General features: G+C 42.3%; 1 protein-coding gene across 6 annotated transcripts in view; it reads right to left on the bottom strand.

Moving 5' to 3' along the window:
• Positions 1 to 23,703, bottom strand: part of LPAR1 (lysophosphatidic acid receptor 1) — a 68,923-nt gene that overhangs the window by 30,744 nt on the left and 14,476 nt on the right. For all 6 annotated transcript variants that reach the window (XM_072360098.1, XM_072360097.1, XM_072360099.1 and 3 more), the window contains exons 2-3: positions 14,742 to 14,910; positions 2,540 to 3,287 (exon numbers count right to left, since the gene is read on the bottom strand). In XM_072360098.1, the coding sequence (XP_072216199.1) occupies positions 2,540 to 3,287; positions 14,742 to 14,801 (808 nt within the window). In that variant the 5' untranslated portion in view covers positions 14,802 to 14,910. The remainder of the gene's footprint in view (positions 1 to 2,539; positions 3,288 to 14,741; positions 14,911 to 23,703) is intronic.

Raw genomic sequence — 23,703 nt, 5'->3', positions numbered from 1 at the left:
CCAGACCCTGACTGCTCCTGATGCACAATCGGCCTCTTGTGCACAGCCAGGGACATGGTGCTTCATGCAAGCACTCTAACAGAGGTCCTAGAGCAAGGAAGGATGTGTGTGCTTGTATGATGCCTGACCACCTGCCAGTGCTCACAGGTGTACCCAGATCCAGGCCTCCCTCAGATCTCTGGGGTCCCATGGTGGGAATCACTCCAGCTCCTTCCCCACTCAGCTGTGAGCAGAGCTGCTCACACACTGCCTTTCTTCTCTCTACCTTCAGAAGAAGGTGGTGTCTGCCTCCTGTGTGATGTATTAGCCTCCTCTGCATCATTCAAGATGGCGGGGGGTCTTTTCCTCTCTGCTACAGAGGCTCACTGATGCAGAAAAAAGCAGAGGTCACAAGATAAACATTCTGCACACTGCTGTGGGCAGCCCTGGAGATCCACCCACCTTTACTGACTTTGACAAAGCAGACACAAACTCTGCCACTGCAGCACTGTCTTTGGAAGGACGTGGTTGGGAAATACCACATTTGGGAATTCAGTCTGTTGCCTGAGAAAACTGTAAACCAGATTTGCAAGCGGCACTTCAAGCAGCACAAGAACACCAGTGCATCAGGGGCTGCTGCAGGTATACTCTGAGCGCAGGCTTTACCTAGCCAGCACTTCCAACTGTTCAGAGCCATAAAGCATATTTCCACTGGAAGTGATTATTAGGAGATGTGGGACAGGACTTGTGTGCTGGTGGCGAGTAATAAGCTTTTCTCGTGGCTAAGCTGGTCACCTGCTAAACGCCCTGATGTACAAACATTCAACCTCCGCAGTCTCTGTAGTTGTCCCCATCTTCATCTTGCAGCTGTGCCTAAGAGGCAATAGCAAGGTGAAGGCGTGGTTTTAATTGTTAGCTGTGTGACTTTGGTTTGTGCAACCAAACCGCTTGCAGATTCATTTCTCTTTGAGATTTCATAAAAGAACCCATTGTATCTCACTACAAATAGTGTCTTATGCGGATTAGCAAAGGTGCTGCCGCAAAACACAACACTGAATTTAGGGATAAGAAATAAGGCCCTGTTTGAATTTTATGGAAAACATTACATGTACTACCTTCAGTACTAATACATTTTACCCAAAAGAAACAACATGTGGAATCAGAGATATTGCTGATCTCCAGTAGCACTTAAACTGGAGTCACCCTCATCCTGGTGAATGTTATTGAACCAAAAAAGAACAGAGAGGAATGCAGTCACTACCTACATTGCCATCTATTCCCACACATGCTACGTAATAACTATAGTTTGTTGTCTATTCAGTCACTTGTATTTATTTATTCCTGCCAGAATGCATTTTACTGATATCAGTGCTTACTGTCCCCCACTCATTTTTTTTTAAAGCCTGAAGGAGTCCTTTTCCTCAGAGGAAATACTTGACTGGCGTATGAACAGCAATTAATTCAAAACAGGAAACTACCTGCCTGTAGCTCACCATCATCAGCTGCAACAAAGAACAGAAGGAACTGCAAGGAAAATCACCAGGAAGTGATACCTGCCATCCAGGATGTGCTTTTGCATAAGATGGCAGAGAATCTAAGATCAAACCAAATACACTTGTCCAAAAAGACAGAAACCTTTAGACTTAAAGTGCATTACAATATTTGCTTGTTGTTTCCTCATTTGCCAAGCCCTGAACTTTAGGGACCTCCAGAGAACTGTACCAATACCTCATGTTATATCTTTCCCTATAAATAAAAGGACAAGTACTTTAGATGTGCCAAACCATTCAGCAGAGACATGAGCATACTGTAAATAAAGTCTTGTTTAACACATGAAATCACAGAATCACAGAATTGTAGGGGTTGGAAGGGACCTCAAGAGATCATTGCGTCCAACCCTCCTACTAAGGCAGGTACCCTATAGTGGGTCACTCAGATAGGCATCCAGGCAGGACTTGGATATCTCCAGAGAAGGAGACTGCACAACCTCTCTGGGCAGTGTTTTTCAGTGCTCCATCCTTACCGTAAAGAAATTCTTCCACATGTTAGTATGGAACTTCCTGTGTTCAGGTTATAGGCAATTACTCCTTGTTGAGCATCCTTTCAACAAGAGCCGGTAGCTCCTTCTTTTATTTCAGACACAAAATACTGCTGTAATACATACATCACTTTTAGGTTGGCAAAAGGAAAGCAGAGGTATTTCAGTGTATAATGGACCCTCCTCATTTGGCATCTTCCCATGCCAATAGGTGAACAGAGCCTGTAACAAGCTGCTAGAAAAGGTTTTAAACTTGCATTGCTCCACAAAGCCCTTATGTGTCAAGGTCCTGTTATTTTCATCAGTTTCATCTACATGGCTGGGTGACCACATCTCTGATATCCTTTTCCATAAAAGCTTGATAATACCCACTAAGTAATGAATGATGAGGCTTCTTATTGCCCCTACCTCTTCTACTATCTTGCGAATGATGCTGACCTCCTAGAAGCTGGACATGCATTACTGCAATCACCTGGTAAGAAACAAAGGGGGAAAGGTAGAGGGGACAAAGTAAACACTTACCAAGCACAATGACCACAGTCTTCAGGAGGCTCATCATGGTGTCCCGATTCCTGCGAGGTCCAGAACTGTGTCTGGACATTCTCATAGTCCTTTGGCGGACATACCCAAAGATATGAGCATATAGGACTACCATGACCACAAAAGTGACCAGGTTGAAAATAGCCCAGAAGACCAGGTAGGAGTCACTATAGAGCGGTGCCATGTTGGAGCAGTGAGTGATATCACAAATACAGTTCCATCCGACACTTGGTATGGCGCCCATTACGATGGCCATAGTCCAGATAACAACAATTACCACCACCACTCGCCGGTTGCTCATCCGAGTATGTAGCTGCATGCGAAAGACTGTAATGTGCCGCTCGATAGCAATGGCCAACAGATTGGCCACAGAGGCTGTCAGGCTAGTGTCAATGAGACCCTGACGGAGAAGCCAGGTGCTTACAGTCAGTCTTCTAGTATTAGGTCCCGTGTTAAACATTAAGTAAAAGTAGGCCAGCCCTGCAAAAAAGTCCGCAGCAGCTAAGTTGGCCATTAAGTAATAAATAGGAAAGTGGAATCGGCGGTTGACATAAATAGCCACCATAACCAAGAGGTTGGCCAGCATGATGAAGATGCAGACGGTAATCCCCAAGCCCATTACGAGCTTGCTGACAGTGTTCCATTCAGTGGCTAGATATTTTCCACTCCGGTTATAAAAGAAGGCAATGGTTTCATTGTAGTAGCACTGTGGTTCACTCATGGCTGTGGACTGCAAGAAGAGGGGGGGTGGGGAAAGAGAGAAAAAGAACGACATCAGAACTGAAAACATATGATTGCCTCAATGGACAAGGCATGCAGAGAGAGCAGGGAGAGGCAGTGGAGGCAGAAAGGGAACATGTTTCTGAACAAATTTACTTTTCCAGAACAAACAGCATTCCAGAAATCACAAACGATTGCTCTGAGGAGTCTAGTAACTGCAACCAGATTAGAAACAACCAGAAATACTTCCATCTGCTCTGGGAATGAGCATGATTTCTGACATAGCTGTAAATTACATAATAAACATTAGAGCTTCTGTCCAGGCAGACCTGCTGAAAAACACACTTAGTGAGACAGGCATACAATTCATAATTAAAAGAAATTAACTCTGTGACAGAACACTTTGTTTATGTTATGAGTGCATAAAAGCATTGTTTGGCGGTAGCTGTGATATATGACAAGTTCCTCAAAGAGGAAGAAAAGTTACTGCACTTCCCAGGAAGTTTTGGTTCACTCAGATCTCCATCAGGGACATTTCTTCTTGTTCTATTATCATCAATTACTCAAAGTGCAATTCCCAAAAGGCAAATCTCACAAAAAGAAACTCTTCGGTCTAATATATGGGATCCTTGTTTAGAGTGGTTTATCAGAAAGATCTCAAGAATGAAATGGTAATAAAAAGAAAACCACCAAGAAGTTTGTGTCTCCATCTGAAGAGACTCAGGAAAACTGTCTTTGGTTTTACTGCTGTCAAAACTCCACTCACCGAAATTCATGTTTGTTTTTGTCAATGCAGAAAAAGAGGAGTCTTAGCAAGAAAGCAAGTATTACGTCCAAACAAATAACAGATCAAATCAAAATGTAAAAATTTCTTCCCATTAAAACATGCAACAAACAAACAAAAAAAAACCACCCAAGTTTTGGACTGTTCCAACTATTCTGAAGGAAACGCTTCAAGCTAAAACAACCTTCAGGTTGAAACTAAAAATGTACACAATTAGGAAACAGCATTAGTAATTGCGCTCCAGTTAAAAGTAGTATCTGATGAAAGATTTCCTTAGAATTACTCAAAGCTATTTCTCTTTAGTTTCACCTATTTGTCAACACAACTAAGCTAATTCCAAGGAAGCGGTATACAAACCCTTCCATCCATAACCCAAATGCTTTACGTAACAGCTAGATCTGTGGGACAGAAAAAGCTTTTTCCAAAAATGATTTTAATTCTAACCTAAACGTTGATCAGAAGCATTTGCAAGCCCGGGATAATTAAGAACTAGAGTAAACAGTACTTCTCAGCACACTGACTATAAAACTTAAATTGCTCCTCTAGGATACATCAACTCTTAGGTTAAAAACCTTTCAGCCTTAATTATTTAAGAATTTTTAAAAGTTCTCATATAGGATTTCTCCACTGCCCAGAAAAACTGATTTACAAAGCATGCTTAACAAAGGGAGACTTAGAGACATCTGGCTTTAATTCTTTGCTTAAGGACTGTGTGGTAATAACAGGTCAAGTATAAGAAGCCTTGAGGGAGGGAGGAAGTCATAGGAATGAATTAGTGGCCCTTATAAAAGCTTGCCAACATCTGCATTAATTATGTGAATGGCCTGGTTTTTGCCCTCTATAGGAATATTTGGATGCAGTCTTGCAATTTCAATTGCAGAGGAGGTCAGGACTCCAAACTCTAGTGAATGTTATCCTGAATAAATTCTCTCTTTGTCCATGTGTTTATTGATCTAATTTTTTCCTGCAGCTGGCTGCTGCCCATACTTGACAATTTTCACTCTGCTGTTGCTCCTGCTGAGAGAGGCAAAAAACACCTGGCAGAACGCACAATTTAACTGTAGAAAATCGAAACGTGGTAGGTACTCCTTTCCTTTCTCCCTTGTTTCAATTTCATTTTGCATACGGGCTTAGACTTCGAAATACTGCCCTGATATTGTAGCACCCGCCCTGCTCTCCTCATATGAAATGTGAAACAAGACAAGGCTCACTGTAACACGCACCAAGCGCAGTGCATTTGTCTCATTCACAGAATGCCAAGCCAGGGATGAACAAATGCAATGCACATAAGAGTATGTAAAATGTCACAGACTGAGCCCTGTTAGGTTTGAAAACAGGACAGTGCCTGAATAACCCTGGATTAACAGCACGACGCCGACCTTTTTCTTCTCTCATTTTGAACAAAATGCTCTGCTGGTGTAAAGGATTCTGAAAGAAGTTTTGTGTTCAGGCTGTGATAATCTCAAGCTTGGAATCCTCATTTAAGAGCAATCTTTTCAGTCCCAGGGGAAAGAGTGGTGTATCAGGATCTTGGTTGTGCAGGTGCTTGCTTCTGAGATTTGAACTGGGAGCTGATTTATGTCCACCAGTGGAGTTTCCAGGTACTGTAATAAATGGGTCTGTTTGTGGGAGTAATAAGGAACATGTTGGTCGCTGACCAAAGTTCAGACAGGGGACTTCCAGACGATCAGCTTTCTCAGATGCCAGCAGATATCCAACAGGAAAGTTTTGACCTCACAGGTCACAAGCATACAGAGATCCCAAGGCATCCCATTTATGCGTGATGCTGCTGTCTGGAGGCAAAGGCTTGAGTAAAAGGAAATATAATGTACCCCAGAGTACTGAAAGTGTTAACATCCTACAACGGCACATGCAAGCAGGCAGACTCAGTCCCTCTCCTGTCCCTGCAGGAAAAGGGGCAGGGAAGTTTATATTTTAATTTCCTGAAGTTTCACTCAGTGTGTTTCATTGCCTGGGTAAGCCAGATGTGCAGTGCCCCCAGACTTACCTCATCCACTTAGTATATCTCAACAGAAGTTTAAAACAAACGGAGCTGCAAATTGCCTACGTTAACTAAACCCCAACGACACATCTGTGCAGGAAAACATCTGAATTATAAACCAACAAGATAGATAAACGAAAATGGAGTAACAGCAGGCCGAAATCAAAGCCTCCTCTAAACAGAAGAGGTTGATTTAATACTCGAGACACAGTTGTCCCAAGTCAAAGAAGAAAATCCTGAGTACATGGGGTTAAGTCTCTTAAAAACACAAAACCCAGTCACAACCACAACACAGCACACACAGACCAGGAAATCTGGCACCAGCACTTAATAAATAAAACTCAACCTTCTTCTACAGCCAACACTTATTCATCTGCCCTGAGAATACTCCCTTGGCACTGGCACCTCCAGCCACTATCTGCTACTTGCGTCCCCTCAGCTCCTCTCCTGTGATGGTTCACAGCCATGTTACTAGGGCAGTAGTGGGAAGACTGAGAAGAAATGTGACTTCATCTCCAGTGTTTGGTGCTTGATCCAGCCTTCTGCTTCCCTGGCCCCTCCAGCACAGTGGAAAGAGTGAGGTAAGGAACTGGACCAAGGTGTGGGGCAGTCCTGCTGATGGGATGTTCTTGGGTGAGCAGCTCTTTGTCACCTTCACCTCTTACAGGAGAGACTGGAGTGGAGAAGGCAATGGCTGCCCAGAGCAGAAAGGTGAGAAGGGAGCTTGGTGGTGAGTGGCAGCCCAAGTGGGGAGGGCTGTGCACCTGGTGAAGGGTAGGGTGCAAGATGCACTGACTGATGCTGTCCAAATGAAGTCAGCACAAGGTGCTTGAAGGGCAGATGATCAGCTTATAAACCCCTGCAATCTGAGAGTTTGCAAAGATCCTTAATTCACTTAAGGAAAAACCCCAAAAGACTTCCCCCCACCAAGAATATGGGCACACTTGTTTCTCGCTGAGAGAAAGAGAGATGAACATTCTTAGAATACTAAGGTCTGACTTTTACAGAGCCTTTAAAACTTGGAAGCCACAAAAATGTTTCCATATCCAAGTGAACACTTTAAAATATTTTAACCCTTCCAAATGCAGTCTGCTTCTCTCCTTTCCCCTCATACTGAATTAACCTTGACACACTGCTGTTTTCTTACCTAGAACACAATGAGAAGATGAAAAGCCAATAATCTGGCAAGGAAGTCTGAGGAAGATGACAGTTCTGCATAGTATGATATACCAAGTGAAAGCCAGAGACCTCAAATTTGCAGAAGTCATTCAACTTGCATGCAATCTCCTTGAAGTTTATGAGACTCAGTGGAGACTCATCTTATACAGGATGAGCTTTTAATTCTGAGGTAGTTGCCCTTGGATCCCAAAAATAATATTTATCATTCTCAGTGTTATCCAGAAACCCAGAAAACATTTCAGAGGAAAAGCAGAATTGGGAATGGTGAGTTAGTACTCCAAAATAGCAATAGGTGGCTTACAGCTCTATCTTTAGAACAGCAAGCACTGAAGAGAGAAGCAACAGTATGCTATAAATTTGGCTAAATACTCTGAAATTTACCAACATACCAGGAAGGCTAGAGCAGAAAAAACTTGGGGAAACTGCCAATTTCAAAATCCACAAAAAGGGTATCAATTAAGAATATCTTTAAAAGAAGCACAGACGAGTACATTCAGGAATAATTGAATCAATATGTGAATAATTTCTCAAGCTGCAATTGCTAAACCACGGACTTTATAGAAGTAAAGCTGTAACAGATGAGGAAAAAAATCCAATTTGCAAGAAAAATCTCTCCACTATCTAATGAAAAGCATAATCTGTTGCTGAGAATGCAGAGGTAACAAGAGGTTTGAAAGTAAAGGGATAAAAAGAAAGGTATTTCCTTTAAGTATAAGAGCTTGATAGGGGCCATTAACCCAACATGTCAAAATCAAGAAACTCTTGAGACAAGGGAACTGATTCATCAAAGCCTTATGCAATTATTTATGTCTGTAAAATGAAGTAATTACCACCAAGACATAGCAGATCTTCACATACCCCTTCCAGAACTGCATTAATTGTCTGATAGACTGGTATAAAATCTGAATGTTAGATTTGGTGGTTCAGTCACAGCAAGCCACTTCCTCATTTCAATAGAAACATTTTTCATTTCTCACAGCTGAAAAAGTAGGAGAAAATCAATCCCTTTGCAAGGAGATCCCTTTAATTCTGCCGTGACGTGATTAAGAAAAAAATAATACATAGACACTGTGGCAGCATCTTAAGAACACTTTTGTAGTTGATTCTACTGCTGAGTTTCAGATCTAATAGATACTGCAGCTAGTACAAATTGAACTGAGAAGTCCTGGGCTATCCAGCAGCTTGCACCTGAAAAGGGTAACCTAACCTATCTAAGCACTCGTGGCACCAAAGAGACCCAGCAACACCGGAAAAAGAAGCAGTTTTGTTGCTGGAAGGTATAATTCACAAGTGACACGGATCCTGATGGAAGCTATGATTACATCAACCTCCACAGATCGACTATAAAACCAAGAAGGGTGTTGACTTACTTTAGTGCTTATTCACTGTGATTACTACAAAATCAAGGTCAAAAATAGCTTTTGAAGACTGAAAAAACAGAACGGGCAAGAGCTTGAAGTCCAGCAAAAGCTAAAAATTCTTTTCCTCTGGAAGCTAACTATCCAGTCTGAAATGCCCAGACTCAACAGTACAACTTTTCAGGATAGACAGATCAGGAGTCATGCCATTCAGACATGATTTCTCATTAGTTCAGAGCAGTGATGGTGAGAAACACTTTTCCAGCAGGCCCACAGATTGCTAGCTCTCTTGATCCAAACTTCTGCTTTTTCTTCAGCTGCATGAAAGAAGCATGCATATGCAAATACAACTCCTTTCACTGCATAAGGAGATTTAGGAAATTAAAAAGCTAACCGAACTGGAAAAAAACATCCAACAGAAGACAGAGAGTGAAGCCATCACTCCAGCAACATATCATGTAATTTAGGCCCTGCTGTTTCATTGTTCACTTCCCACAGACCCAACGTTTTCATATAGACTGAATCCTTTCCAAGCTGTACCTACATGCTCTGATGAATGTTTTTGAACTTATTGGACCAATTGATTCAGGGTGGAGTTCCACATCACCACACTTCCCCTTCCATTAGCTGAATGGCTTGAGCATTGATTACTTGCTCCCAGACCACTCAGCACTTCTCTGCTGCCCTGATTCTGCCTTCCAAGCTCCTCTCAAAGAGATGCCATCACTACAATGCAGAGATAGAGCAAAAACACACTAATTGGAAAGACAAGATTGAGCACGTCTCGCAGAATGTTGAGGCTGGATGTTCCATGCACACTATGTAAAGAGTTTTTGTGAAGCTCCTTGAGTTTCACTCTCCTCTAGAGGAGCTTTCCTGACTGCTTGAACTTTCCAGCTGTCCCTTCCTCCTTGTCAGAGGGAGCTCAGCAAGGCCTCCTGGTACAGGCCCAGTACCTCTTGGCTTTGTGGGAAACACAGCAAGGTGATTACATTCCATCAACTAATATGTCTACTGGAATATGCTTCCTCTTACACTTTAAAAAAAATGTGTGCTATGACATACACCAGACTTCTTCAATACATCACGTGATGCCCTCCTGCCTAACTCTTAACTTGATCATCGCAGCCGACATCTGACCTGTTTAGTTATTCCTGCATCAAGGGCAGCTCAGGACAGGCCTACCCAGCCCCAGGAGGAAAGAGCTTTTGCTCCATGTGTGATGCCTTAGAAACCTTCAAAGGGGAATAAACCAGAGGGAAAACAGAACAAAACAAAACGGAACAAAACAAGAAACAAACTGAACAAGCCTCCACAAAACCCACTCCTCCAACATCCCAACTGAGTTCCCATACATAATGAAACAAAGCGTGCATCCCTCAGGCCGAGTTTGGTGCTCTACGAGCCAAGCTGGGGATGAGCTTTTGGCTCCAGCAGCTGAAAGACCGGTCTTTTATGCTGAAAAAATTCTGGAGGCGACTGGGGCTGTTTGCATCTCCAGGGCACACCTTCCATCGCTCCTCACGGAGCAAACCAGTCCTGCTAGCACTTGGGAGAGGTTAGCCTACAAACAAAATGCTTATTCAGAATTATGTTAACGAGACCTGCACATTTCACTGTGGGCTGGAAACCAAGATTTCAAAATGGGAAGGGGACCGTCTTGCATTTACTGCTGCAAACACATATATATATACTTCTTGAAATACACATCGAATAGTTTTGGTTTCTTTTGCTTTGATGCACTCTTATGAAATGTATAAGCACAGAAAGAAAAAGCTTTCTCGCTCAGGGCTCAGGCAGGAATGGTCTCCCTGTCAGTAACATGCACATACTGTACCAAGAAGCTGCCTGTATTGGTCCATTTTGAACAACTGGAATCGTACTTTAAACACCAGACGATTTCATTTACTATCACAAAAAAAGTCAAAAATCCAAAAACAAAAGAAAACAAAACCCCAAACAAAAAAAACCCAAACATATTTTTGTTTAAATTTTCCTGATGGTGTCTGCCTGTACTTGGGTAGGTGTATCTCCAACCACAAACTGTTTGCTTCTTCCTGTCTGACCATTTCCTTTTTGTTCTCTCATTTACCTTAATCACCACCCCAGAGGTCTGTTTTGGTATGGAGGTTAATCTGTTTAGTCACTTTGAAGGGAAGAGAAATGCAGTGCCTGTACCATCTGCAGAAATTTGGGCAGCAAATGCAAAATGTGAAACATGCTGGGTTTTGCTGTGGAAATGGGTGATGACAGCTGTGCCACCCCACAGGAGCCTGTTCTCAGGCACCAGTGTAAAGAGGAAAAAGCTGCCGAGGATGACCATTCTGTGGCACAGGTAGCTTAAACTTCTTCAACTCTAATTTCAACAAAAGGAAAGGAAAATAAAGAAGTATTCAGTGGCACTGAGTGGAAGAAGTGGTTTTTGGCTCTGGTAACCACGCAGCCATGAAAGGACACTATAATGGAATCTGCTATGGGTTTCTTTTTGGAACAGCTGCAAGGCGGTTATTTAAATGTATTCATTTACTTCTAGCATTTGGCTGGTAGAATCCACTGCTGGCAAAAGCAAAGAGAGAGTGATGAATTTTGTTGTTTTCTTGTTTTAAGCATTTCTGAAGCACTGCTGGAAGTCTCTATTTCATTAAACAAGTAAGGCTCACTTCATTTCGTCTTCAAAGCTTTTATAGCAGAGTTCATCTCATGCCGTTCACAAGAAAAGAAGATACTAATCACTCTGCAGAGTAAATTGCTCTGTTTAGATCACCACTTGTTGTGTTTCCTCTTTGCAAAACGCAAAGCCCTCGGGGATATTAAATGTTTCCTGCAGCCTCCTTTAACTTTCTGCTTTTCTGCATTATCAGACCAGTCAGGTTTCTGTTATCTTCTCGCACCTACAGAGCTGAAGCATGAAGTTGTCAGATTTGCAAAGAAATAAAAATAAATAAAAAAACAGAAAGTTTTGTAATTTTGTTGTTTCTCTCTCTTAAGGAACAGAGCAGTTTGTGTCTTGCTTGCAATCAATAGACTCAGCCTTACAAGAAAACTCCGTCACCAAAAAAAAAAAAAAAAAAGGACTGTTAAATATGGCAATTTTTCTTTTAATTGACTTGTTTGATAGATCAGGAGTGCTGTCCCAGGACCATTTTCTATTCCACATCTCAGCTGCAGTCAGTCAAATGACCTTGAAACTTTTTTATCCTTCACAGTTAAACATGGCCAAGAAGCATTAAGTCCTTATCTCCGGTGAATGCTGGAGGGGGAAAGAAGGTTGGAGCAGAGCTTCAGAGAGATCAGTGTGTGGGAGGATATCAAGAGAAGTTACTGTAGAAAACAAGTGTTGCTTCAGTATAGGCTTGTAGAGATGCATCAAAATCCCTTCTTGTGCTGACTGACTGGCAATAAGAAAGTAGCAGCAATGTTACACCTGGTATTAAGGAGCAACTTTCAAAAACCTTTCCAAAATCTGAGCCTTTTTGTTGACTCAGAAAACGAACTGCATGAAAAATGCCGATTTCAATTAAATTAGCAAACACTTCCCCATTGCGGTGTCACCACAAGCATCTGTAGGATCAAGCCAAAGCCAAAACCTGTCAAAGTGGGCTCTGGACTACAAAAAGCACTGCTGAGGTCTCTGGGATTATCCTGCGTGGTAACAGCCTATTCTTGCTTGTCCTTGTGCACTTAAAGGACTGATGACAATCAAAGGAGTATTTGTTTCTGTGACAAGTACATTTATACTTATTTATAATGCTAAAGTGTCCAGACAAAAGGAAACCAACCATCCTGGTAACACTAAAGAAAAGATTTAATGCTAAAAGATAAAATAAAAAATAATAAAAAAATAAAAAGTTGAAGTAAAGTAGCAAAACACTTATTTTTTTTTCTTTTTCTTTCTTAATAATAAATGAGATGCCATCTAGCTCACGTAGAAAGCATGCAAAGCTACTTCCAAGTTGTTTTATTTTTTTAATCTTTAAAACATTAGCCCCTAAATGTCTTCTGCAGCTGACTGTGGTATCAGCTTAGTTTTAAAAGGAAAAATAATGTGCTGTAGAAAAAGCAGCATTCTAACAGATGCATTTTTTCCTAAACAATAAACAAAGCTCATTTTAATGTTCATTTAGCACAAATGCTAAAGGCAAGTCCATTCACTAGGAAGCTGCTTCACCTCAGTAATTCCACCTAATGATCTCCCCCTTAAGATGTGTTACAATGTCCTTTTCTGTTCCTCACCCTCAGCAACACAAGTCTCCAGGCTGGCTTTTTGGAGCCATTTCTCCTTTGCAGAGGTTGTAGTCCTGTAATCATCATAACCAGCAAGGCTTACTGAAAGCTGTGGGGAATTCACACATGCACTTAAATCTTCCCATGTGGGTATCATCTGTGAAACTGGAATCTGCTTTTACAGTAACAGGTTCAGAGAATACTATTTTACAACCCACATCAAGATACCAGTCTTTCCTTTGCTACCTGTTGCCATTTTGTTTTTGCTCCCAGGGTCACATCCTATGGAAGAACGGCCTCTGAAACCTGGACATGGAAGGAAGAGCCACAGAATCACAGAATCACCAAGGCTGGAAAGGACCTCTCAGATCAATCAGTCCAACTACCCACCTATCACTAGTATTTTCAACTAACGCATCTGTGTTACCAGCCAATGTCCAGTATAATCTTCTTGCTTCTTGTCTTTGGTCTAGAGATCCAGATCCTGTGCATGATATACTCAGCAGAACGTCCCTGCACATACTTCCAAAGTGTGCATTTATGGTAAATGCAACAGAACTGTGACCATGTAGTTTAGGATGCCATTTTCAATCAAACCCTTTAAAAGTGATAGCTTTTCTCCCACTCGTTCTTATACCACATTTGACTTTATTTTCTCAAGAAGGCATTTATCCTGAACAGCAACTTCTGAACAGCTGCACACATTTCTTACACACCAAGAAGCTTGTGAAGAAAGAACCCATGGAGTCAGTAGTTCAAGTGCCTTTCAGAGCATGCAGGGGATGGGATGAGGGAGCCTTTCTCCAGGAAGGCAGAAGAGTCCATCAGTGGCCAAGCACCCTGCAACACAGCCATGCAGGATCTCCTTCCTGCCAGGTGTACTGACCTGCTAGCAAAGAGATAAAATCCTTCTCTGACACTAACACAGACTTGAAAAGCAACAAAAATAGTTTTAAAACGTACTAGCTCTTCATCTGAAATCCAGGAAGAAAAGGAGCACAAAGAATTCCCCCTAAAAAAAGTCTCAGGTTCAGCTCCACCACCCATTAGTAGGATTTTTGCAGCTTCACAGAGGTCCAGGGATCTCTGCAGACTGCAGCATTTCTTGGTGCTCACTGCTAAGAGATTCAGTTCTCCCAAGTCAAAAGATCTTTAGCAAAAGGAAAAAAAAAAAAAAAGAAAAGGAAATGTTAGATTGCCTATTTTCTGATGGTATCACCCAACTTAACCAGCTGTGGTTTGATGTTCAGTAAAGTATATATCTTTAAAAGTTTTAAGTTCCAACAGACACCTGGGTCTCAAGTCAAAGGGACTTTCCAAGATAAAACCTTCCTTGGGCCTAACATCTCTTTTTCTGTTTGTAATATTTACTTCACAAGCAGGAACAAGTACATGGTGTTCAGTGCATGGAGCTGAAGAAATCACTTAGGTATTTATAAATATCAAGTCTTAAGCACGCACTTTGACTCATGAAAGTAAGATTAGTAATTGTTAGTAATTGTAAGTATATTATTAATTTTATTGATGGTTTTGGCTTAGAACTGTAGATCTTCTGACAAGAGCACTGAACCTGAAATCTCCCATGGTTTTATTCCAACTGAACCCCATTGCGGCCTTCTTCAACTCTGTATTCATTATGCACAGTAAAATCAAACCACATGGCAGGGAATGCCTACATGGAAACAATATAGATCATAATATGTCATATCTTTTCTTCTACAAATAGCAGTATAACACAGTGTCATGCCTCAAAGTATAACAACATTCTTAGCAAATGATGAGTGTCTTTCATACAACGTTTCAGGGAAAATTCCCTCGATGACTCAAAACTGAGAGAGAGAGAAAAAAAAAGCAGGGATAGAAAGAAAAAGAAGTTCAGACAGCTCAGCTGCCTGAATTTCATTGTGATCTCCTCACCTCAATCACCTCAGGCTGCGACATCATGGAGGATGGAACCAAATCGGTGGGGATATCCATTTTAGCTCAAAACGCTCCCGCTGTCCTTGCACCCCTCCTCTGCAGCCACAAACTTCTGGTAGGAACACAGAGATGCTTCCTCAGATCCTAGTCATGCTGGCATTTGCTCCTGGCAAGAAGAAAAAAATGGTTAAGAATAAGATGAGAGCTGGGTATGCAGTCAACACCCAAGCCCCTCAGTTGCTGCAAAACTAGCCTGGGAGTTTGCACAACCCAACCAGCTCAAACGGCCACTTACAATAGACTCGCAGGAGGAATTTCAAAGGGCACCAAGTAATTTGGTCCAGAACATAATTCACTTGACGGCACAAACTAGAACTCACAGAAACTAAACACAACGAGCAGAGAAATGTGCAGGCCCTGCACACATTTCTAAAGACAGATGGTCACTTGAGAGTGCTATAGCCACAGTAACATTTTTTCCCCACTGAGAAAAACAACAGGAAAACCTTGCCGAGGATTACTCTCGGGTTCACAACTGTTATTGTCTTACATTTTAGTGATCACAAATGTTCTTCAACTTAAGAATTATGACAAACTTATGGTAGGTGAGTTTCAGCTACACTTATTCTTTCTGGCAGATGCATACTGCAGGTGAATATACTGAGTTGATGTGTAAAGGCTGATCAGATGATACAACAAAACAAACAGCTTTCTTCTTAGCTATCATGTTTATCAAGGCTTAGATCAGCTTCAGCCTACGTATCTATTCCTATGTGCAAAGGAAACCAAACAAAAGGGTAGAAAACTGCAAATGGCCACTAAATCAAGCCCACTTAAAAATTCCAGACTTATGCTACTGCAGCCATTAATTTTTTTCCACAGTTATGCAAGATGTACACAATGCAGCCCACAGACTGGCCACCAAAAAGGGTTTTGGAGAAAGACCTATTGCTCATAGCATCTACCACTTCCTACTGTGTAAGTCACAGTGGCAAACCACCCCCGCAAAGCGTTCTCAGCCTTCATCAGATACACCTAAAATGACCCCTGATCTAACCGGTATTTTTCAATCTCAGACCATGGTGCAAGCACACAGCCAGAGCTACCAGCTTTTCTGGCCTTTGGTCCCTTTTCTCAAAGCCAGCCCATACTTACACAGCCAGGATGGAGCAGGTAGGCTGCACTACACGTGCTCTTCTGAATTGATTTTGTCTTTCTGTGTGCTCCTGAGTTCAAACTCAGCCTTCACGTACCATTCTGGAAATTACTCCTCCTTCTCAAAAAGCATTATCTTCAAATGCCTGCTTCACATTTCAACACATCCCAGCATGCCTGACATCACTCGTAGCTGCCTGGCTCGTCTTCCAAGCTCTAGGATCATTTTTCCCCTCTTTATATAGCTTTCCAGTGAACCCTATTCCTTCTTACTCATCTCTTGCTAGCAGCCTTTCATTCTTTCCACTCCTTGCTCCAGATTTTTACTACTGTGCTCATACAGAGGACAGAAAATGGAGATTTAGCATTCCTCCAAGAAAACCTTCACTGGAAATCAATAGCAGATCTTTCAGGTTTCCCATTCCACTTCAGAATAGACTTTTGCTATACTTTCTGAAATTCACTGATTTTTTCCACAGTGTGTGAGAGATGAAAGAAACATCATTACAATGTCAACTTGAAACTGCTGCCATTCTGACTTAGGGAAGTTTTGCTATTGGACCAAGATTTCCAGTAAAACTTCATCAGCAGCCTCAGGGTCATCAGCTGCGAGATACTGTCACAACTCTAACTCAAATAATACCTCTTTAGACCTCTGTTTCTATCCTTAAAATATGCTAAAGAGTAGCAATGACCCTGCCTATGCCTTACAACAGCTCACGATTCGTTCCTACATTCTCCTTTCTTGCTCCTGAAATGTTGTCATTCTTGCAAACTGGAGAACAAAACACACCACATGCAGACTTCAGAGAGGACTATCTTGAACAAAATCAGGTATACGCTCAGAATTCTGCTTACCACACATAAGAAGGAGATGATATAATTATTTTTTATTAGGGATTATCACAGAACAGAGGAGAAAACGCGAAAAAAAGTAATAATCTTAAGCCTGTTTAGCCTTGAACTAGCTCCAGATAGTACACCAAGAACAGAGAAAGCCCTATCTTGTACTGGGCCCCGAGTACTTCAACACAGACGAAAGGAAAACATGTCTGCAGTCACTTCATCATCTCCCCAGGAAACTGAAAACACAGGACCAGTGAAAAACACTTTGGTGTGACCATTTTGTGCACCCACCCAGCTGCATTTTCACCGCATGCACTGCACTGATCCCTCCCTTAGGCAGGAAAAGGAGGGTTCTTCTGCACATATCTCACATGGCAAAAGGTGCCTCCAAGCGGTACAGTTAAAAAAAAAAAAAAAAAGCAGGACGCAAAAGATTAAAGCAAAGCAGGATTCACCCTCGATATCTTGAATGCCACTCATGCCATTAAATTGGTTGCTTCTTTTTCTCTGCCCAGCCAACAAAGCCTATAAACAGGTAGGAGTGGGCAGACGGAAGGGGGCAGGGAGCCTGAAGGATGGGGTCACAACTGCTTTTGCACCGTACTGGAGTTGTTCGACTTCCTGAGCATAAGGTAGGCAGTGATGAGGACTTTCTGCCAAATGGTTATGCTCCTAAAAGCATTCCTGCTGAAAGTGGATCAGACTGTACAAAGGACTCTCCCCCTGCCCCCAGCCCACCCCAGCTCCTTCAGCAGTAACAAGATGCAAAGGGGACTCTGCTTTCACAGCAAACAAAGGTGGCTCCTAACTTAATACCCGTGTGAGCTCTGGGTGCAGCCTTGTGTTTTTCAAGAACTGCAAATAAAGGCAACAGGATCTCCCAATGAACTCCACTCCGGAGCATTGTGGCAAAAAATGTAATCTCCGCTAAAAAGGAAGTCCGAAACACAAAAGCACAGGAGTGGCTTCTTACTAATGAGGTTTTGATGGCTTACTGCCTACAACACCGAAAAAAAAATCCCCAAATCTGGAAACAGCTTCTCACATATCACTCCCAAACACTGGAACTGGATGCATTGCATGCAACAGTCTGTGATGTCTTCTCTTGATAAGTGCTGCTGTCTTTGCTGGTGCCACTGAGAGAACTACCAAGTGGGGAAAGACGTTCAGCACTTATTTACAATTAGTGAAATGAAAGTTGCTCAACTCCAACAAGCAGAATTTCACCATAAATGCAACATTTAGAAGGTCATTTATGTTAACACGCTGTGTTCTGGGGTAACTCTGAGAAGCTGCTGACACTTGAGAGAGTAGCACCTATCTAACACATGGACCAACCATCCCACCAAATGGAATGTGGTTCTTAAACACATTATGATTAAACACCATAATTTCTGGATCACCCACCTAAGAACATAGGAAAAAGAAGCAACATAGTTCTGTCATTGCTTCCAGCTATTAGGAGAAATGCAGTTACATAGCAGAAAAACACTGATGGAACTACTTCTGAAAGACCTGTTGCAATGACAAAAATAACTATCCTATTTTTGCAAAGACCTTCAAAAAAAGCCAGCTGTGTTTTCAGAATCTGAGTCTGCCTCCTGTGTCGGTTCATATCAGACTTCTGGCACCATTACAGTTGTTCAGCCTTGACACCTATCATCGCAGCATCCCTTCGTACCGCTGCCTCTCTCTACAGACTTCAAGTTTCTGGATTAGGTGACTGAATAGATGCTGATTCAGCATGATCTTGCAGCTACTGTATTTGGCTCAGCTAAACAGGGCTACTCTCCCTGTCCATCTCTAGTGAATAAAAACCTAACTTGTGGTTGTAAAGAGGACAGTTTTAAGTACTAATTGACCCCAGATGGCTAGGAAAGTCAAGGAAAATAAAAAAAAAATTGAAGCAAATTTTAGAAAGGCAAGATTAGAAAAAGACCTGATACATGGGATTCCTCTTCCAGATGTCACTCCAGAGACATACCACATTTCACATGGCATCCTCTGGCTTGCCATCCAAAGAGCCATCACCTGGCACCACTCACCTTCAGGATCCTCCTTTGCCAAACAAATCTTGCCTGTAAGCTTGAGCATGTTCAATACACAAATAAAAGCATGGCTCTCCCGTGGCAGCCTTACAAAGCAAGAAAACACAGAAACCTGGTGCAGGGAAGGGCTGTAATGATCACCTACCTATCTACTGCTTCATTGTGCTTGTTAAAGTGATGGCAATAGCATGATCCACCTCACAAGGAAGCTTTGCCACTCAAGCACTTCCAGGGAAAGCATCTAGGGAAGAGACAGGTCATGCTTCTCCCTGCACTCTGCAGGGTCTTCATATCCAAGAGACTGAGCCATATCTCTGCACAACGTATTTGCACCAACAGGCTTGGTTTGACACTACCACACTTAACACTTCACTGCCTGCTTTAGTCTATGGAGGGCTTGTGATTTCTCTATCTCATACAGACGAAATTGCCAGTAGTAACACAGCTCTTCCAGCCTTCTGTTTTTCAGTTTTAAAAATATCTTGCTTTCCTCTGAAAAAAATAAAATACACCCAACTAACAAAAGAACAACTATAGATACACTCTCTGGCACATTAAGTAAAAATGAAAGGCAGAAATTTCATTTCAATTTCATGCTTCTAGGAAAAGAGAAGACACTGTACTGTTATTCTTTCCTTTACTACAGTGATTGCTAGGAACTACTGCAAAAATTTGGACTTTCTTTTGCACACTGTAAGGTATTAGATCCCCCGCCTAAAATAAAGTTATTACCTCTTTTAAGTCCTTGTTATTTTGGGCCTTTACTGCCTCTGACATTGGCACTTGGAACAGCAGCCACACAGATTCTATTTACATCAATGTACTTTTGTTCCTTAAAATTATTCAGAAATTCACAGTAACTTTTTGAACTCATTACAGAACCACAGAATGGCTTAGGCTGGAAGTGATCTTAAAGATCAGCCAGTTCCAACTGCCTGCTTCAGGGCTGGTTGCCACCCAGCAGGTCAGGTTAGAACAGGGCCCATCCAACCTGGCCTGCAGCACCTCCAAGGATGGGCTCCCACAGCTTCTCTGGGCAGCTCTGCCAGGGTCTCACCACCCTCTGAGTGAAGAATTTTATCCTAACATCTCACCTAAACCTCAACTCTTTTAGTTCAAAGCAACCCCCCCTTCTTCTATCACTACCAGACTGTTGGTCTCCCTCCTGCCTGTAAGCTCCCTTCAGGCACTGGAAGGTCACAATTAAATCTCCCCAAAGCCTTGTCTTCTCCAAGATAAACAACATGAACAAGCCCAGCTCCCTTAAACCTCTCTTCAGACTCTTCAAACAACAAAGCAGAATGAGCTCCGTAAGATGGGGAGCTTCACCAAATGGCCCACCAAAGCATACTGACAAGCCGAATTCATCCAAGTGGTTCATCCATCTCTACAGTACCATTTCCTCCCAATTCTGCCTTCTCCTGCTCCAGGATGCAGTGATTAAAAGTGCCAAAGTAAGTTAATAGCTATGCTTCCATATTAAGTAAAAGAAGCATAAAATAAAATAAAATAATAATTAAAAAAAAGTTAGTTTCCAGACAGATGGTGTGGCGTCTTGCTGTATTCTTACCTTAAATCCTTCTGAACAGCCATAGCAAGTTTGCTGGTCTTTTTCTTCTCAGTGAGACTCTTTCCCTGTGGTCTCCCCTCTTAAATATATGTAGTCTCAGGTCTCAGAGGAGGGTTCTCTCCTGCCCTACCCTCAGCAGATGTGTCAGTGGTTTGGAAGCCAACTCAAAATTAACCTGTCAGGCTCTGCTTGCTATGTGTGCATTAGAATACATGTTTTACAGCAGTTTTTACAACCTGGTTGACACCAGCTTGGCCTGTTTTCTTGATGCCTTTCTCCAGCAAGCAGGATAAAGGTTGTCTTTGGATCCACCACTCATTACTATAGCAGTAAGAATCAGAATAATTCTAGTAATGACACTGGCTAAACTGGCTTAATAGCAGTGAATGTGAAATTACACTGCCAGAGTAAAAAATGAGTTTCTCACTAACAGCGTGGAAGACAAATATCTAGTTCTAATATCACATATGCACTGAGTATGCCATAGCAATACTTGCAGCTATTCAGCACATCTTCAGATCCAGTGCCATCAAATGGCATGAGTTACACTCGGTACTACTGCTCATGTAACATTATTCTCATTGTAGTGGTGGAGAACACTACTTCTTCTGTTTGTCACTCCTTGTCACTGGACAGGTTACTTTAAAGAGTACAGAGCTACCAAATCTCACCCATTCATACAGAGAACTTCCAAATGAATGCAATCACTGTGGAAGTGGATTTGCAAGGTTTTACTGAGGGGTCGTGGGAGTCTGGAAGTGGGAGTGCAAAACAAAAGGGACAAAGCTGTCCAATAGGACATTTCTAAGTCCAACTCCACTGCCTAAAAATGTGTTCTGTTGTAATTACCTAACATATGGAAGCATTCAGGCGCAACGATGGGCAATCTCTACTGCAAAAAAAGGATCATGAAACGTACATCACATTCTCTTTCCCACTAGCAAGAGCTCATGTCACTGAAATTAAAACCAGCCCTAAGCACTTGGTCAAAGTTTTCAACTTGAGAAGACCTAGAGCAGACTGCAGATGCAAAGAACTACTCATTCCATGCTGACAAAGCAACCAAAGCACTGTCTGGAAAGATGGCTAAGTTTTCCATGTTCTGTTAGACTATCACGTTGTACGGGAGGTAAAAACTGTTTCACAGGCACTAGTAACAGACTTCAAGATGCTTATGTAAATAACAGCCCATCCCCAAAATGCCATACATATGTTGCCCGAATGGCAACTGGAAATTAATCCATACCCAGGAACGTTTTTCCATCAGATCACAGTGGAAAAAGAAACCATTTATTTTTGGTAATGAATGTTTAATTCACTTGGGCATTGAAAGCCATTTATCTGCAGGTGCAATTTAAGAGATGAAATACATTTTTCTGCAGGCTGATTGGGTTAATCCACCAGCATCAACTTCCACCCAGATCGTGTCTGTTTCCAGAATGTCCCTACCAGTGAAATAATGCATTGTTTGTGTGCAAACATTTCCAGAGCAATTATTAAAAAAGAGATTTATTTTCCCAACACAACAGAATAGACAAAACACAAAGCAGCTACATAAAATACCATTAAAGCTTAAAAGGGAAAGGAGGAGGCTGAGAGGAAGTAAGGGAGGGAGATATGCAACAAGAATAATGCTGTATTTCACTGTCATCAAGAAACAACTTGTTAGTAATAATCTGGCAGTTACAATGGAGTCTTGAGACTGAAAGGCAGAATGGGGTAGTGCTTTCTTTCTCCTCTTTGGTAATACAACAAAGCAATGGGGTTTTGCAATCAGAGAGACGTAGAAATATAGAATTGTTTGAGTTGGAAGGGAACCTTAAAGGCCACCTAGTCAAACCCCCTGCAATGAACAGGGAGGGATACCTACAGCTCAATCAGGTGCTCGGATCAGCCTGACGCTGTATGTCTTCAGGGTCTGGCAGCTCCAGCAAGCTGGAGGGGCATTACCAGGGCTACAGGAATGGGCACAGGATGCCCTGGGCATCCACCCACTGAAGAGCTGTCACAGGGGGACCAGCATAGCTCCTGTGGAAGGAAGCATGGCCTCCAGCAATGAGAGGCCTCCAGCACCCATGCTGCCCAGACTGCTGAGGAGCAGGAATACTGCTGGCCTGGGTCACAAGAATGGATATCCCCTCCTCCAGCTGCTCAGAAACACCCCTCTTCTCCTGTGGGCATCATCTGCTTTCTGGTTCAGACTTACTCAATCTAAGCACTTGTAACAGCAGCTGAAAAAGCAGGACAGCAGCTTCTACAAGTTCGGGCCTAGCCCAGGCACTGAACATGTCAATGCAGATTTATTTTTACCTGTTTACATTGCTGCTGCTCTGTCTGCAGAGGGAGGACTCTTCAACAACTGTCTTGAAAGCAATTCAATTCTTCCCAGAAAACTGGTGGTTTTGTTTTTGCTGAGGTCTCCTCCACCTAATACATCTGTTTCTGTGCTTGTATGGTGTTTGCTTTGATTGCCTTTTGTCAACCACAGTATAGATTCTGCATAATGCCTGCACAACCACATCTTAGCTGTCACGAGAACGTGCATTTGCTGTACACCACCTTACAGATTGCCTGACTGAGAGAAGAGCTTCAGGCCACTGCACTTAGCTCCCATGCAGACCAAACCAAACCAAAATAACAACAAAAACCACCCTGGGAAATTTAATTTCTACTTGCCCAGTCAGCAGAAAAGTATCTATTAAAAAAATACAGGTATGGAATAGCTAACTTACTGAGATAGATAAAATGAAAATGCAGAAGTCCAAGAGTGTACTACTAAAGCAGAAAGAGGAAATAATCTTTTCTACTTTTCCTTCTGCCAACTCACACCTGTATGGCCCTAAGAATCTCAAAAAAGGTTCTGGAGCCTGCAGCCTGCTTGCAGCTAAAAGAGACTTACACTGAGACACTGCCTCAGTCTTTCACGTTCAGGAGAATAATACAGATATTACCTTTTCCTTCTACAAGGAAAAAGATGAAGTTTTCAGCAGATGCTGGAAAGAAAATTGTTTCAAGCTACTGAAAAAAACTGCCCTTGCTGTTAGCAGGAGCCTTTCACAACACAACAATCAACAGAAGATCTCAAAACTACATCGCTTGCACTCGCAGCCCAGCCCGTGCTTCAGAAAGAAATGACATCAGTCAAGCCTCTCTGAATAGGGGCTCTGTGGCTAAACAGGGGGAGATCGTTGTGCTGGCCTCCAGAATTAATGATATGATTGCTGCAGGCGGCTGCTAAATCTTTCCATGGCAGAATGCAACCAGCTAAGAGCTGGGCAGAGATTGCAGAGAGGTGTGCCAGGTGGAGCCGGTGCACTCACACCAAGCAGCCTCTCAAGGT

Source organism: Excalfactoria chinensis, chromosome Z (genome assembly GCF_039878825.1).
Source record: "Excalfactoria chinensis isolate bCotChi1 chromosome Z, bCotChi1.hap2, whole genome shotgun sequence".
In the NCBI taxonomy this organism is placed as follows: domain Eukaryota; kingdom Metazoa; phylum Chordata; class Aves; order Galliformes; family Phasianidae; genus Excalfactoria; species Excalfactoria chinensis.
This window is presented reverse-complemented; position numbering and strand designations above follow the sequence as displayed.